This window comes from Lepidochelys kempii, chromosome 2, assembly GCF_965140285.1.
Source record: "Lepidochelys kempii isolate rLepKem1 chromosome 2, rLepKem1.hap1, whole genome shotgun sequence".
NCBI lineage: Eukaryota > Metazoa > Chordata > Testudines > Cheloniidae > Lepidochelys > Lepidochelys kempii.
The window spans coordinates 119,742,498-119,759,204 of record NC_136381.1 but is presented as its reverse complement, the minus strand read 5'-3'; the positions used below and the strand labels follow the sequence as shown (position 1 = coordinate 119,759,204).

The window sequence follows — 16,707 nt, the reverse complement described above, 5'->3', positions numbered from 1 at the left end:
AAAGTAGTACCACCACCTCAGAAGAACTTTACCTGAAAAATCAGCTGCTGAGTAATACAGACAAGCATCTTATGTGATCCTAGTCAATTTCACTCGGCAGCAATCACTAGGTAAAAGCACTTTATATGCGATGCTATTGTTTTCCTCTGCAGCTGTCAGTCTCTCTCTGGGAAGGGGAGAGACACAAAGAAATCAGAAAGGGACAGATCCTCTCTTTCCACAGCGGCCCCCCCCCTCAAACTGATAAACACCCTATACTTTTAAACAGTGTTGGGATAAGATCATATTACATTCTTATGACCTGAATAAAACAAGCTTCTTTTGACCTTATGAAGTTTTTATATTAAAAGCAAGTACCATCAGTATTTAGAGACACTGTGCATTATACTTGAAGTTTTCCATCGTATAAAGAAGAAAAGTCAGTTACTCATCCAGTTTTCTTTTAAGTGATCAAATGTATCAATATCAGAAGTACCAAATTTGTTTGCAACCATCTGATACCGAAGCAAGAACCGTATATGCTTGCAGCATAACAGAAACAATACTCATGCAAATATCTTATCTTATTAATGCTTTAAGAATCTTGGTACAGTGCCAGAAAGCTAATTACTTTTGAATGCTTTTCAATGTATTTCCTTGACATGCAATGACTAGGGCTGGTTGCATTGCACGTGTAATTAACATTCGCTGGAAATTGTGTCCTCTTTCTATTCACAAAGTGGTCCAGATTTCTAACACAGACGGCAGATTTGCAAACATTTTCACAACTACCCAGTACAATGACAGGTTTCAGAGTAGCAGCCGTGTTAGTCTGTATTCGCAAAAAGAAAAGGAGAACTTGTGGCACCTTAGAGACTAATGAAGTGAGCTGTAGCTCACGAAAGCTTATGCTCAAATAAATTGGTTAGTCTCTAAGGTGCCACAAGTCCTCCTTTTCTTTTTACAACTACCCAGTGGATCTCCAACTACTGACAAACGATTAATGACTACCCAAAAAATGCGAATGAGGCCTCTGTAGTTTCTTAAGTTGCTTCCTTCCTAAAGGAAATTAAATGAAACTCCACAATTTTTCCAACCCTCCCTCAGAACAATGCAAAAAATTGCTTCCATATCCACCGTCTTAGTTCTGAAAATCCTATTCTGTTCTCTAACCTGGATTCCCACTTAATAGCCTATGGGCTACTATTATTTTTAAGGGAGTAATACACTCAGGGTCTGATTTTGAGAAGCACTGAGAACATGCAGCTCATTGACTACAGTTGCCTTTGAGGGTGCTCAGTGCCTCTGACAGGGAAAAAACAGGCTCACGGGCTATGTTCTTACTACACAAAATTGTGTTAAATTGATTTTTATAACTGCAGAAACATGCCACTGAAAAGGGTGAAAAGAACAATTAAGAAACATCAAGTGTCATGTTGGAATCTCTTCAAGGTATGAGAAACAAAACACTCTAAAAATATCCACTGAAAGCATCAGCCGGAATATTGCTCTGATCTGAGAGAAAAAGCAGTGCTGCATTTCCTTCCGTAGGTACCAGGCCCTTTCAACTACTTCTGTTTCTCTACATAACTAGTTAGCAGGAAGTGGCTGAAACCCCCCCACCTCTCCTCAACATAAACAGTGAGCACTAGAAGACAGAGTTGGTCGCCATCCAAGTCTTCTTATGAAATATGTTTTGATTACTTCAAGATCATGGTTTTCTACATACCATCAATTCAAAGATTTGGAATGTTAAACCCAGGGTCAGCTCAACTAACTTTCAGGACAGTTACATGGACAGTGGATAGTTAAATAAAATAACAATTTAATTTAATTAAAAAAAGCAGCTTCACACAGATACATTCCTATTACAAGAAGCATAAGACCATAGGAATTGACATATTGAATCAGGCCTAACCCATTTTACTGTTTCAGCAGTGGCCAGGACCAGATGATTTGGAGGAAGGTGTAAGAACCCTACAGTAGGAAGACGTGCCATAATCTGCACCCCACATAGGTCTCCTCCGGGTCTCTAAAATGTAGAGATTGGCTACGGCTAAGGCTCTCTCTCTACCAGAAATGCTACAGTGACGCAGCTGCAGAGCTGCAGCTGCACTGCTGTGGTGCTGTTTTTCCATCGTTGTATTAAAAGTCAACTCAGAGAGGTGGTTGCTAGGTCAACAGAACAATTTTTCCATCAACCTAGCAGAGTGTACGCCAGGGCTTAGGTTGGCTTAATTACATCATACAAGGTCTTAATTTTTTCATAGTCCTGGAGGAATCTAGTTAAACTGACCTAACTTTGCAACACAGACCAGCCCTGAAGCACAAGGTTTAATATCCCTTCCAAAAATTTTGCCGTAACAACTCTGGATATTGTTGGTAGCAAAGCAGACATACCAAGTAGGAAAGCACTTAAAAAAAGGGGTGGGGGGACGCTATTCTTCTGTCACCTCAATATAAATCAGGAGTAATTCCCCCTAAACCAACAGATTTAAACCTACATTGGTGTAAAATTGCTCAGAGATCAGAATCAGGTCCTTCAACATATTTCAAAACAAGCATTCGTACTGAATTAAAAAAAAAACAAACCAAACTTACAAATTCTGCGAGGGTGAATCGGCAGCAGGAATGCACAGATATTTCACTCCCTGTATAAAGCAGTAAACAGGAATGAGAACACGACATTAGGACAGAAGCATAATGGTCACAGATCAATGGGCAAATTCTGCTCTAGTAGTTGTGCAGCTCCATTGATTATGAAAGAGGTGTAGTATTGCAAGTAACTGCAGATTTTGCCTCATCTGCCCAGATTGAAAACAAAGACAAGGTGGGTGCAGTAATATCTTTTGTTGGTGAGAGAGACAAGCTTCCCCAGAGCTCTTCTTCAGCTCTGTGTAAGCTTCCATATGGGCTGGGATGGTTCAGCTTGGAAAGAGAGACAACTAAGGGACAGATAGGAGAGAGGTCTATAAAATCATGACTGGTGTGGAGGAAGTGAATCAGGAAGTGTTATTTACCCCCTTCGCATAACACAAGAACCAGAGGGTCACCCAATGAAATTACTAGGCAGCAGGTTTAAAAACAAAACACAAGAAAGTACTTCACACTATGCACAGTCAACCTGTGGAACTCATTGCCAGGGATGCTGTGAAGGCCAAAAGTATAACTTGGTTCAAAAAAGAATGAGATATGTTCAAGGAGGATAGCTCCATCAACGGCTATTAGCCAAGATGGTCAGGAATGCAACCCCATGCTTGAGGGTCCCTAAGCCTCCAATTGCCAGATACTGGGACTGGAGGACAGGGGCTGAATCACTTGATAATTGCCTGTTCTGTTAATTTCCTTTGAAGCATCTGGCATTGGCCCCCGTCAGAAGACAGGATACTGGGCTAGATGGACCTTTGGTCTGACCTACTATGACCATTCTTATGTGATGAACCCACCCACCTTGTCTCTCTAATACGGGGGTTCTCAAACTGGGGGTTGGACTCTCAGGGGATCGCAAGATTATATGGGGGGTCGTGAGCTGTCAGCCTCCACCCTAAACGCCGCTTTGCCTCCAGCATTTATAATGGTGTTAAATATTTTTTAAAAAGTGTTTTTAATTTTTAAGTGGGGGTCGCACTCAGAGGCTTGCTATGTGAAAGGGGTCACCAGTACAAAATTTGAGAACCACTGCTCTAATATTCTGGGACCAATGTGGTTACAACACCATTGCGTACAGACTTAAAAAGTTGTTTTCACAAATGTTTTGTCGCTAAGAAACAGACAGCTTAGTCATGTTTACTCCAAAGATCCTTAAGTGAATTTTTTAAATGGCAGCATCTTTATTAGAAAGGTGTAAAACTTGTTATATTCATCATCTTAAACTATTATTCTTGTTATGTTTCATTGGAAACTAGTCACATCTTATACCGTTCTGACTTGTCAAAAAGAATGCTGAAAATGAAATTTGTGAAAAACTATTTCTCATGCAGAATGCCACATTCAGTTTTTCCCTTATGTATTTAGCAACACAAACAAAAAGGAGGGCATTTTGGAAGAGAAAATCGGTTATTTTTTTGAAAGCGAGGACTTTAAAACTCAGGCGTATCTTCCAATAAGAAGTCCTCACTTTATTAGTCAGCTATTAGTGTAATGAATTATGTACTGAAATAAGGAACCGCAATATATATTCTTAGAAGAACTCTGATCTGAAAAGTCAAGTAGGCAATGCCTTTTCAGGAGTGTTTTACAAAGGGCCACAGAAACAAGTTTAAAAAATGAGCTTGTCACTTTATTGTCCAAAGTAATAGATAAGTAACAAAAAGAGCGATGACAAAAGAAGTTAGTACTCCATACTAAACACACTAGTTTTAAATATACCTAGTTACTTCCCTCTTTAGGACATCTCCAGGATCTCAGATAGTGATCAGGCTCATTATGACCTCCTCAAATATAAACCTCTTCCCAGGCCATGATCTCCAACCCCACCTCTGGCTACTCCACACCTGAGCCAACAAACCTCTGATTGTGCAACCGTTATGTTCTCAATCTGAAGAGCCAGAGGTGGTATGTCAGAGCAAGCCAATGCATTCTTCACAGCCATTCCACTACCGCTTTCCAACCTCTTCCTAGCCCTTTAATCCACCTGTGGATTGTCAACTTATTTCCACCTGAAGTGTGTCACAGAGTATACTGGTGAACTGTCAATGGTTCACTGAATAAGTGGCACAGACAGAGCGTGGGGATTATTGGAAGTGTGGAAGGCATAGCTGGGGGAAATCATGACTTAGGGAGAGGGGAACATTTGAAGAGGGGTTTACAGTGAAAGCGAGCATAATCTCAGCTAAGCCTCTGCAGAGTGGGAGCTGGTAATATTTCTGGAAGGTAATGTGGGGAGAGTTGTGTGGGCATGACAAAACATGGCTGGGGGTGGGGAAGAGAAGAGATTCAGCTGGTGAACAATGGAAGCTTGCCAGCTAAATGGCATCTCTGACATCTGTCAAAAAATGAAAACTGTCGAACATGGCAGCCACCCCCACTTGAATCAGGGCAAAGCAGCCCTAGTGTGGATGCAAGGATAATAAACCTTACAGAGTCAAGATGGCTAGCGGAGATGCACTCAACTGGCGGTAGAACAATGTGCATATAAAACAATAGATTGCTAATATCATGGATTGATTTCTCTAGACTAGACAATGCTACAATATAGAGCTGGTATCATTACCTCCTTACACAGTGGTATTCACCATGAAGCTTTAGCTTTGAACTTAAGAGGACTGCTCAGATGAGTCAATTTTATAGCATTAGGCGCTACATTTGCTGAAGCTTGGCAATTTACGTTTTCAGGTCATATTAAATGCTCTTTTCTCCTTTGGACAATTCAGTACCAGGAGCCCAGTACTCATTAGCTACCCTTCAACAAGGCAGAACATGGGAATGAAAAGAAGGTGGGGAAGGGGAGAGAGAGAAAACACATTGAGGCCAGCATTGTATCATGCAATTAAAGGTCCCAATCCTGCATCCCATACTCATTTAAATAGTCCCACTGATTTCAACAGTTACCACACATGCTGAATGCTTCCAATAGCTGAACTAAGAGGGGCTTTCAGAAAATGTTCACTTTAAAAAGAAGAAGTACTGTCAGTTTTAGAGCACACAGTGTTCTTTTCTGTCACAGATGGCTGATTCCCATTCTGCGTGATGCCAAGAGTGACGTGAATTCACAGCTACCACAGAACCACATGCAAGCATGAAACTAGCCTACAAGAGACCACATATTGTGCAAAATAGCTCCTCCAAGGCCTGATCCTGGGAGGTACAACCCAATAAAGCCAACGGGAGTTACACTCAATGGGAGGTGCTCATCACCTCTCAGGGTCAGATTAACAGGGCCATTCAACACAAAGGTTCTGGAATTCTGTGCTTTACCAATGCGTGCCACCTTGGAGCGTTTTAGCAGCGCCTTCCAATGAACTCCCCTCCCAGGCCTCCCAGGAAATCCCCCCTCCTCCAACAGGAAAATGAAAATTATGGGTAGAATCTCAAAAATGGCCTCTCTCTGTCCCACTGAAATCAACAGTAAAACTCCCAATGACTTCAACTGGAGCACAGTTAGAACAGCACCGACCAACTTTTTAAAATCCCACCCCATAATCAGATTTTGATCCTAGATAGTTTAAAAAAAAAAAAGAGTCTTAGAATCAAAAGCGTTAATTTTAATTGCATGAATTAAATAGAGGGACTATACTGGTTGATACTGGGCAGTTGTTTGTAAATGAAACACTTCGGCCACTGTCCAATAGAGATAATTTATGTGTTACTGTTGATAACAAGACTTGCCATGCTGAATTCGCTTTTCTTCAGGCAATTTTGATATATTTACAAACTTAGTGCACTTTAAAAAAAAAAAAAAAAAAAAAAAGGATATTGGTAACAGGAAGTTATTTAATTTCTGAGCCCTCTTGTCTATGTGATAATTAAAAAAAAACCACCCAACATCGTAGTGTTCTTGTGCAGTTATGCCCCAGAGACATCACAGTCTTTCCTGTGCACGTACAATGCATATAACATCTAAGAATTGTCCCAAAGGGACTCTAAACAAAGCAGAACAGTTTGTGTCAACGTAACAAGTAAATACTGACTAGTAGACTAAGATTTTCAGATGCTCATAGCTTGTTCATTAGTGTGCAAATATGCCATAAACTTCACAATTTCAGTAGTTAGTAGCGTTTGCAATCTTAGAATCGTCAACAAAGACCAAGTCAAAGGAGGAAGCAAAAACATCACTGAGGTGTCTGCTTCCTTGCTTGGGTATGTGCTCATCATGACAACAAGGAGTCTGTGCCTGGTCATAAGATTGCTGAAGTCAATGGGAAGACTTCCAATGCCTCAATGGGCCTCAGATTTATTCAGGAAGCTATAATATTGCTAGAAAATGTCAAGAATAAACCCTACTATGTGATTTAAATTAATAATATTAACAAAGATGGGACAGGCAAACTAAACATTAAGTGTATGTGTATAACTCAGTATTTCTTTCAAAAGGAAACTTGCATTTTGTCATCTGGTAGAATAGAAGATGGATTTTTCAGTGAAAAAACTGGATTTAGGTTCCAGCAGACCAGTTCCACTCATTACATTTGTTGATTTCATAGAATATTTGCCCTTCTCAAAAATGGGATTTTTTTTAGGTCAGAGATAAAACCTTATTACAAGAGCTGATGACAAAGCAATTATTATAAATCCAACGTGAAGGAACGAATCCACATTACTTACTTACTGCTGCAGTTGGTATATTCACATTGAAATATTCCTTCAACCGATATCTTGCATGCCAACATTTTTTCCTCTTTCTCCCTCCAAACAGACCCTTCCCTGGATTAAACCAAACCAGCTTTTTCATAAAAAAAATTAAATATTTTCTCAGAGTTATGAAAAATGACACATTGCTGTAAAGCAAACCGAATTCTATGCTCCAACTGAGGGAAAAAAACCAAACCCTCAGCAGTTCACCACACAAGTTCAAGTGTTCGTACAAGCTTCCTAGACCTATACATAAGCTGAATAACCAACTACATCATAGTGCCTCTCTCATGACCACTTAATTCAATGCTATGCTCCAACTGTTGCTTCTAAATCCTTATCATCCCACCCCCACCCATACACCTACATTCATTTTTTAAGATGTTTTCTAAGGTTATTGATATTAGCTAGTTTTCGTATGATGCCAGAAGCAATTGAGGTCACGCACTTTTTTTCCAGTGAAGTTAATGATACGTGATAGACTGGAGAGCTAATATACTGAAAATAAAATGATCTTTTAGTTTTCTATTTCAGCAGACAGAGTAACCACCAAAACTAGAATTTTGTCTCTTAGGCCCTGAAACTAAAGGCTACAGTTAAACCGATACAGTGAGAGCTAACAAAACCAGAACAAGTATTCTGATTTCAAGATCGTCAAAGCTGAAACAAGCGAGAGTTAAGTAAAATTTCTAAAATTCACTGTTATTTGTGAAACAATACCATGCTTGCACCATTTCGCCATACATCGTAAAATAAAGCCAAATCATTACACTATCTCTCTCAAGTTTTCAAAAATGAGAAACAAAATTTAAATATATTTTATATAGCCAGGGTTTACACTGAGAGCTAATAAAAACCTATCAACTGAACAGCAAATATGTTATAACTTCTAATTATTTTAGGTGTCATTACCTATTAAGTTCTGAACACTGCACACTTGTTTAATGTTTGGAATCTTCAATGAAACCATAACATTGTGTGTGTGTGAGAGATTTTATTAGCTTTTTTTTTTTTAATATAAAGTCTTACATTTTTGGATTATATTCAATATTTTATATAACACACAAGAAAAAAAGTACAGGAAAAACAATGAGTATCTTTTATGACCTAGTTCAATTTTTTCCTATTCTACTTATCTGTGGCTAATTTGAAATGAAAAAAATAAAGTGGATGTTACTTTCCTAGCTTAATTTTATCAACCAAACTTAAACAATTTGAACTTTCCTATGCAGAACAAGACTTTGCAGCAGCAAAATGATGCAACCACATCTGGTGCACTTGAGATAGTAGGTTTGTATGTGAGAATGGGAAATCCAAACAGCACATTGCAGATTTCATCTTGACAAAAGCAATACCAAGAATCTCCAGCAAGAATAAGCTAATAGAAGCATGACAAAACAGATACGTCTTGTTATTTCTTCAGGTTACAAACATAGGATAGTTTGTTATAATCAAAGACACATTCTGAATTCACCAAGAATGATGCCTGATTAACTTAAAACTATAAATAAATAGTATTGTATGGTGTATTCAGAAGTATAAAAAAATCTAATAAAGTATTTGGGTGTTTTTGCTTTAATGTTTTTGAGTAATCTAGCAACACTATGTGGGGGGAGGGAGAAGAGAGTTATAGAACTTAAAAAACAGACTCATAATGCAAAGTAACACTTAAGATAGAGTTTGACTTCAATGCTCTATCCCCTTTGAGAGTTCTCAGTTTTGTAACTTTAACATCTCCATTTCTAGTCAATCAGTGGTGGGGGGAAGAGGGTGGGGGGGAAGAGAAATACGAACCCTGAGTTGTCCAAAACCACCACCACAATTTCTATTCTAAAATCATTATTTTTTAAAAGATAAATGTTACATTTTTGGCATTAAACTTCTCGGTATTTAAATTTATGTAAAGATACCATCAACGACTTCCAAGAAATTCTTTTTTTTAAAAAAAACAACCAAAACCCCTCAGCTTAAATTTGTGAACCCAGATGCAAATAGGAAACCTCTAGCACCTGGCAAGTTCTTTCAGGTTAGTCAAAAGCCATGTGTTAATCTGACTTGTCACATCAACAGATGAGGATGGGAGTACTTATTTTTGTTTAGGGGCATTTCAGCAAAAAAGCTAAAGTGGGAAACAGCCAGCAGATAAGGTTTCCTCAAGGCAAACCAGCAAGAGGTTACCAAGAGTTTTGTCCAGTACAGCTACAGAACCATCTAACTGAAAACCAGTCAACCGTTGTTTGTCCTTTCAGTTACTTTCTGGAGCAGTTACAAATGCTGTTGATTTTATTAATGACTCATAGAAAACATTTATATTTCAGCAATAACCATTAATCGACCACATTGTAGAGTTATTTCATGTTTGCTTTTGAGGGCATCATAAATAAATGAAATAGACTTATGGGGAATCTGAACTACTGAAGCTGGGACGGTCCTGTAATATTTATTTATTTTTAATAATACAGTAGCCTTTTTATATTCACAGCACTTGATTACATAAGGATCTTACAGCAATCTTATGAAGTATTTTCAGATTTTTTAAAAAAATCATTAAGATCAGAAACAGCTACATCTATTTTTAGAAATGAAAATTAACACTTTCCACATCTTTTCCTAGATGGAAGTAGAAGGGCTTATTGTGTTCCAGTGAATGTGGTATGGGTCAATACTGACCCATACCAATCAATATCCAATCAATGGGTCAATACTGACCCGTACTTTCAACAACCTAACCCCTAGTAGAGGTGCCTCAATAGTGGAAAGATTCTAGAACCACCCTTCCACCAGATGTTAGTGCTACCCAACAAAGGCTGGAGTTCTCCTGGAAGGTGGAATAACTAGGGAAACCAAAGAATGAACCGAGTCAGTATATCGCCACAGCAGTCTCCACCAAAGATGACTAATGTTGAGTGTCTAACTTGAGACACTACAAGGAACCAACATCAAGAGGGTAAGTGCTCAGCACTTCCTGGAATTCAGGCCTCTTTCAGGTGTCTCATTGTGGACATACAAAATCACTAGTCACTTTTGAGAAATTAGGTCAGAGTTCCCAACTCCTCATGAACTCAGCCAAAGTCAGAAGAACTGTACTTTAAATAAAGGAGTCTTCTCGCACCACTACAGCTGAAAGAAAAATGGTAGCTATTTTGCTCAGCACAATCTTTTGAAACCTCTCGTGGGGAAATTCTTCTAATCATGAATAAGCAGTGAAATGTATATGAAAATTATATTTATTTAAAATGGGCACTTCTGAGCTTCCTCTTGATTGTGACCAGACTGTTGAAGAATAACAATTTGTGACACTAGTTGAGGTAGGAGCCTATTGGAAGAGACCCAAACAGAACAGTTTAAATCTGACTTTAATTATTTAACAACTGGAAGAACTAATTTTCACTCTGGTAGCATGTTAATGACTTGGAAATTGCATTTTGTTGTATGCTATCTGGCCAGCAGAACGCACTCATTAAGAGTCCCCTAAGACTGGCCTACATACAAAAAGATTGCAGAGCCAGTGTACAGAATGTGCTACACAATCACTACTAAAGGATCCATTTATTCTCCTCATCGGTTCCTCAAGAAGCAATTTTTACTTACAAATAGCTTCTTGCATCTCAAGAACTGCTCCATGATATACAGTACAGAAGCTGTATTTTTTTAAAAGGTCTGGAGGTTTACACATAATGAGCAGCATGAGTCCAGATTTAGCCTGAACTCAAAAAATGCATGGATTGATAGGGCAACATTAGGAAACCAATTTAGCCATCATGTGTCAGAGCAATGATGCACTTCTAGTCCAAACCAAAGACTTATGGGCTGGTTTCTGAGTGTGGATATTCCCTTGAGATTACAGAGCTAAAGAGAGAATACTGAAGGTTAGTTATCTTCTGCACCTGTAGTTCTACCAATTAGGGAGATGGAAATTGCTTCTTTCATCTTAACCCAGGGTTTTCCCCCAGAATTTTGGAAATCTCTTAAAGTGCATCAAAGAGGGGGGGGGAAGAGTCCATTTCAAAACTAAAGTTAAAGGTAGTGGAGGAAGCTTTCAGGACATGGAACATGGTATTAGAAAACTGAAACATGGTGTGGCTATCACCATTTAATATTTCAGTGGAAACCCTATGCTGAGCATGCCCCAAATAACATTCTTAGGCACCAAGAGCTGATATCTTAGGCAGCAGCAGGAATATCAGCCAAAGACTGTGTTGAAGCAGCTGATCTGCTCTATGCCAAGAAACTAGCTAGTTCCTCTGCTCATCTGGAACTTTTTTGAACCCAGAAGCTGCAAAATGTACAGCCCACTTTAAGTTTGATATCTGAAATGTTTGGCCATACACAGAAATTTAAGAAATTTCCACAAATAGCAAATCTAAGTGTAGGCCCATAAGGATATATTATGATTACCAGGTCTCTAATAAGTATCAAACTGACATCTCTCTTCCAGGATAATAGCTGATAGTAGAGAGATTGCATGGCTTTTGCTAGCAGATCAGCCACTTTTGTTAAGTTTCCTCAGAACTCCTAGATCTTCCATCCAGTCCAAGGAACTTGTTATTTTTCAGCTTGTTCCAGCACATCCTCTTTTGACTTCTCCATCCCTAAGAGTGCCTGAAAAGAACAGGTATGTCCGCAACATCGTCTGTGGTGAAAAACTGACGCAAAGAAATCATTTAGCTTCTCTGCAACGTCCTCATTCTTTTACTTCCCCTCATTCTCTCACACTTACTGATTTGAATATAAAAACAAGATACTCTAAGTATATATTTGCCTCTATACTCAACCATTCACTTGTTCCTCTTAAACTCACCTTATATTTTACCTGCCATGATTCGGGTTCCTTTCTATTAGCTTTAATTGGGCTGAATTTCCATTTTTTAAGAATCCCTTCAAAAAGTATGTGGGCTTTACTCTAAATCAGCTCTTAACTGCAGGCCTCAAAGAATTTGGCACACACTTTGTTGGAGAACTATTATTTTAAATCCTGGAGTCCAAATTAACATGCTGTCAACCTCTTGCCACTAGATGAACTAGCATCATTTATGCTAGCAGAACTGAAAATAAGCCATGCATTGACTACTTCTGCAAACTCAAGGAGCTTGAAGGATTGTTTTCATGGCTCTCAGAAATATTCCTTCTTGCCTCCCCCCCGTCAGTTTCTGAGTGACTGTATGGAAGATCAAATTTGGGATCTAAATTCTTTACAAGGGTCCCTTGAAACTTCAGTCTTAAAGCTACAGTTCATTCAAGATATGTGACGACAGGAGCACAAGAAAAGCTAATAAAATCGACCAAAATAGATAACTGCATTAAATTGTCTCGAGGTTTTTTGTTTTTTCCCTTTCTACAGAGCATACAAGCCATAGCTTATTTTACATCGCTATTAGTATGGGGGAGGGGAGGTATACATAGCACTATTCTGGAAATATTGTGCACAAGATCTATCTTGGCATAGTGAATGGGATCTGAATTTTTTTTTAAAAGAACAAATAACTCTGCTTCCTGCAGGTGCTCTGGTTAACTATAAAGAATGAAAAAACCACACTACAAAAATTTACATTATAGAAGAGCTAGTGGAGGAAGATTATGATATTTCATTGGCATGCACCATAGAGTGTTTCCTAAGCAGCAATCACAGCTATTTTATGCTCTAAACAACTATGTATGCTGCTTTCAAATCCCTATATTTGCCCTAGAAAGAAACTGATCATCAAACCACAGAAGCTCCAATGACAGGACTACCTTACTGATGGACCACTTATACAGACTTGTATCCCCACATAGGCTAGATATCTCTTATAGACCAAAGACTGCACCGGTGTGTGGATGGGCTATAGACATGTATTACAACTGCCTACAATGTAAAGGGAGCGGTGTGATCTTAAAAAACCCAAAAGCTTGTCTAGTTTGGTGGGATTTAAATATAACTCAACTACTTTAGCCTCACCTGGATGGTTTCAGATTAACAATTGCAACTATATATCCCTTTCTCTTCTAATACCCATGAAAAAGAAAAATCAATTCTTTTAGAAACAGAAAGCAAGAAAAAAAATCACACACGTGCACAAAGCACAAAACCTACACAAGGGCCAGCTTCAAATGTGACTCACTGTAAACGGAATGGTGAAGATCCAAGCGTTCTGTGACAGAAAACAGCACTACAGGCTACTCTAATGGGAACATTAAAATGCCTCTAAGGTCATGCTACTCTTCATTTTTTCAGAAGCATGAGTCTCAAAACGAAAATGTCTTAATTATGTCATAGAATCATCAAATCATAGAAGATTAGGGTTGGAAGAGACGTCAGGAGATCTAGTCCAACCCCCTGCTCAAAGCAGAACCAACCCCAACTAAATCATCCCAGCCAGGGCTTTGTCAAGCTAGGCCTTAAAAACCTCTAAGGATGAAGAGTCCACCACCTCCCTAGGTATTCCATTCCAGTGCTTCACCACCCTCCTAGTGGAATAGTTTTTCCTAATATCCAACCTAAACCTCCCCCACTGCAACTTGAGACCACTGCTCCTTGTTCTGTCATCTGCCACCGAGAACAGCCAAGCTCCATCCTCTTTGGAACCCCCCTTCAGGTAGTTGAAGGCTGTCATCAAATCCCCCCTACAAATCTGCTATACAACAGTGTTCCATCACAGCAAGTTCTGTACTGAGGCCAGTCTGCAAATGACAGAATATTGTAAATTAAATGTCAGGAGACCAGATAACCCCAGGAGACGGGGGAATAGGAATCATACACTTACTGTTTCAACTCTGGTCTAGCTTAACAGCAAAAATAATGTACTAGTAACTGACAAACATTTGTTGAATTCTATAAGAAGAGTTCATAGTGTCAATCCAGTTCTTGATGGACATATGGCTACTTCTCTTGCACACATCTTCTAGAGAAAATCCAGCCTTGACTTTACAATTGCCAGTAATGGAAAATCCACCACAAACCTTGATAAGTTGTTCCAATGGTCAATTACCCTGTCTGTGAAAAATATGCATCTTCTTTCTAGGTTTGAATTTGCATAGCTTCAACTTCCACACATTGGATCTTGTTATATACCTTTGTCGGATACACTGACGAGCCCTCTATCAAATTTCTGTTCCCCAGGCAAGTCCTTATAGACCGTGATCAAATCACTCTTTAAACCTTCTTTTTGTTAAGCTAAGCTAATGCTTGAAGACAGGCTAATAGTAACTTACTTAAGCCCTGCTCCAAAGCAGAGTTGGGTGACATTTGCTAAAATAGAAAGCACTCAAATGCACTCTCTCAGTATTTATGTTGTGCTCCTCACTGCAGGCTCTGAGCACCTCAATGAATGCAACACAAGAATAAAATCAAAACAAAAAAACTTCCACCATGAAACAATATGGGGAAAGCTCGTATTCCTGCTGCCAGTATTGTACCTGCCTTGGGACAGATTCAAAGCCCACAGGAGTCAATGAAGAGACTTCAGGGGGCTGTGTGTCGGGTCCTTTGTGATAAGTTATCTCCCGTCAGCCCACAGCAACAGAAATGAAACCTGTAAAAATCAGCTTTAAGGATCATGTGTTGGCATTGCTGAGAGCCCTTGTAGATTCTTGTCTTCAGAGGTTTCAGAGTGCATGTGGACAACAACTCTAATGGCTTGGATATTCCTGGAAGCCACGGACTTTTTGGGTGTGCAGGGCTGGTTACATGCTTGTTCTCGCCTCTGGGTTTTGTCTGAAGATCAGATATTTTGATCACACCCCTGGGTCAGGTCTGCCCATCAAGCTGTGCATGTTGATCTTGGTCTATTCCAAACCTGTGTCACCACCAGAGCCTATTGCTTGTTGCATCAGAGGCGCTGATGCTAAGGCATAGCTGACATTCCCTTCATGCCATGGAATCTGTCAGATCACTGACCGATATTATCTTTTAGAGGAGGCTCCCAGCTCACCGATTCCTTGTTATTTCTCATGCCCAGAGAGCACTGGAGTTTATATCTGGAATTTGAAGCATCCAAGCAGCAAATTGGTGAGGTGATGGCCTGGAATCTGAGCATCTTCTATGCTAGGATTTTATGTGACATACAGATCTATGAACAATCATCTGTGGTCAGGCAAGTTCAGCCTCTGCTCTGGAAGAATGCTTGGATTATATGGAGGAACTAACACGTCAGAGATACCTACTCCTTGCCCAGGCAAAAACAGAAATGATGCTGGTAGATAGAGAATGGTGGCCCACGTGTCCCTGTTTATTGGGGGCACTCATTTGAAGTAGTTCATGATCATATTTTGTAGTCCCTAGTGTGTTCACAATCACTTCATCCGTTTTTTCCTGACAAACTTTTAGGCATGTCTTTTTAAATTACAAATGGCTGTATGCATTGTTAGGATATCTGTATGAAGACTGTGTTCAGCATTTAGATTGCTTCAATATTGGGGCTTCATAAACAAATTAATTACAGGCTCTATTTTTAAAAAGATAACGCTAGTTTACATTAAAATAGTGTTACATAGAGAGCAAAAGAACTAAGCACAAAACAGTGACAGATTGCTCAATTCATGTTCTGTTAATTTTTTTCCAATTTAAGTCATGTCAAGCTTCACCACATACCTATAATATGCCATACCCTTCCCTACAAAAAGTAAAAACAATCCTTTAAAAAGCTGTTTTCAGCCTTTATTGTACCACAAGTAGAATACAAGACTTTATTTACTTTAAAAACATTTTGTCTGCAGATATTCCATTCTGAAAGCAAGCAATAGCTTCCTGAGCCTAATCTTTGTTAATTAGCTAACTATAAATAGCAAACTCAGAGGATTTATAGAGTTGAACTTTACCAGAAAGGGCTTCTGAAAGCAAAACCCACTGAAAAGTTATTGGTTTCTCAATTACTTCTCCTGAAAAAACTTAAAGCATTTTTATATGAACCCCAACCAGGCAATCATTTTCTCCTGATGTGGCAAGCTGGGGGGGGGGGGGGGGGGGCAACAGACATTTCATACTTCCTAATAGTGCAGAAAACAAGGAACAGAACAGGAAAAAGTAAGTTAAGAAGGTATTTGGTTCAAATACACAATCATTCTCAGGTCAAAAATAATTTTTAAAAATGTCCTCATCGGCATCAACAGATTTTTAAAATTAGATTTTAGAATATACACCAAATATACTATTCATTGTTTATGATGGCTGTTTGCTTTTTATTCTTGACTCAACGTGGACAATGAAATTAGATGGATCAATTCCATTTTCTGGTTCTCATGTAATAGCAAGATGCTACCGTGTTGCATATTCAAATTGAACAGAAGAATTATTATTACATCAAAACAAAACACTATTATTGAAATTACAAAAAAAAAAAAAAGTAACACCTGGTGGTAGTAGGTTTTGCAAGAATTTTTGAGAGCTAACCTATGTGACAGTGACCCTTTAAGCATGATTCACTAGAATGAACACAATTTCTCTGGTCAATAAAAAGAACT

At 38.9% G+C, this 16,707-nt stretch overlaps 1 protein-coding gene across 4 annotated transcripts in view; it reads right to left on the bottom strand.

The window, feature by feature from the left end:
• DUSP22 (dual specificity phosphatase 22) overlaps positions 1 to 16,707 on the bottom strand; it is a 57,698-nt gene that overhangs the window by 18,859 nt on the left and 22,132 nt on the right. For 2 of the 4 annotated variants that reach the window (XM_073332180.2, XM_073332181.2), the window contains one exon: positions 2,581 to 2,630. The exons of the other annotated variants lie outside the window; for them this stretch is intronic. In XM_073332180.2, the coding sequence (XP_073188281.2) occupies positions 2,581 to 2,630 (50 nt within the window). The remainder of the gene's footprint in view (positions 1 to 2,580; positions 2,631 to 16,707) is intronic. 4 annotated transcript variants of the gene reach the window in all.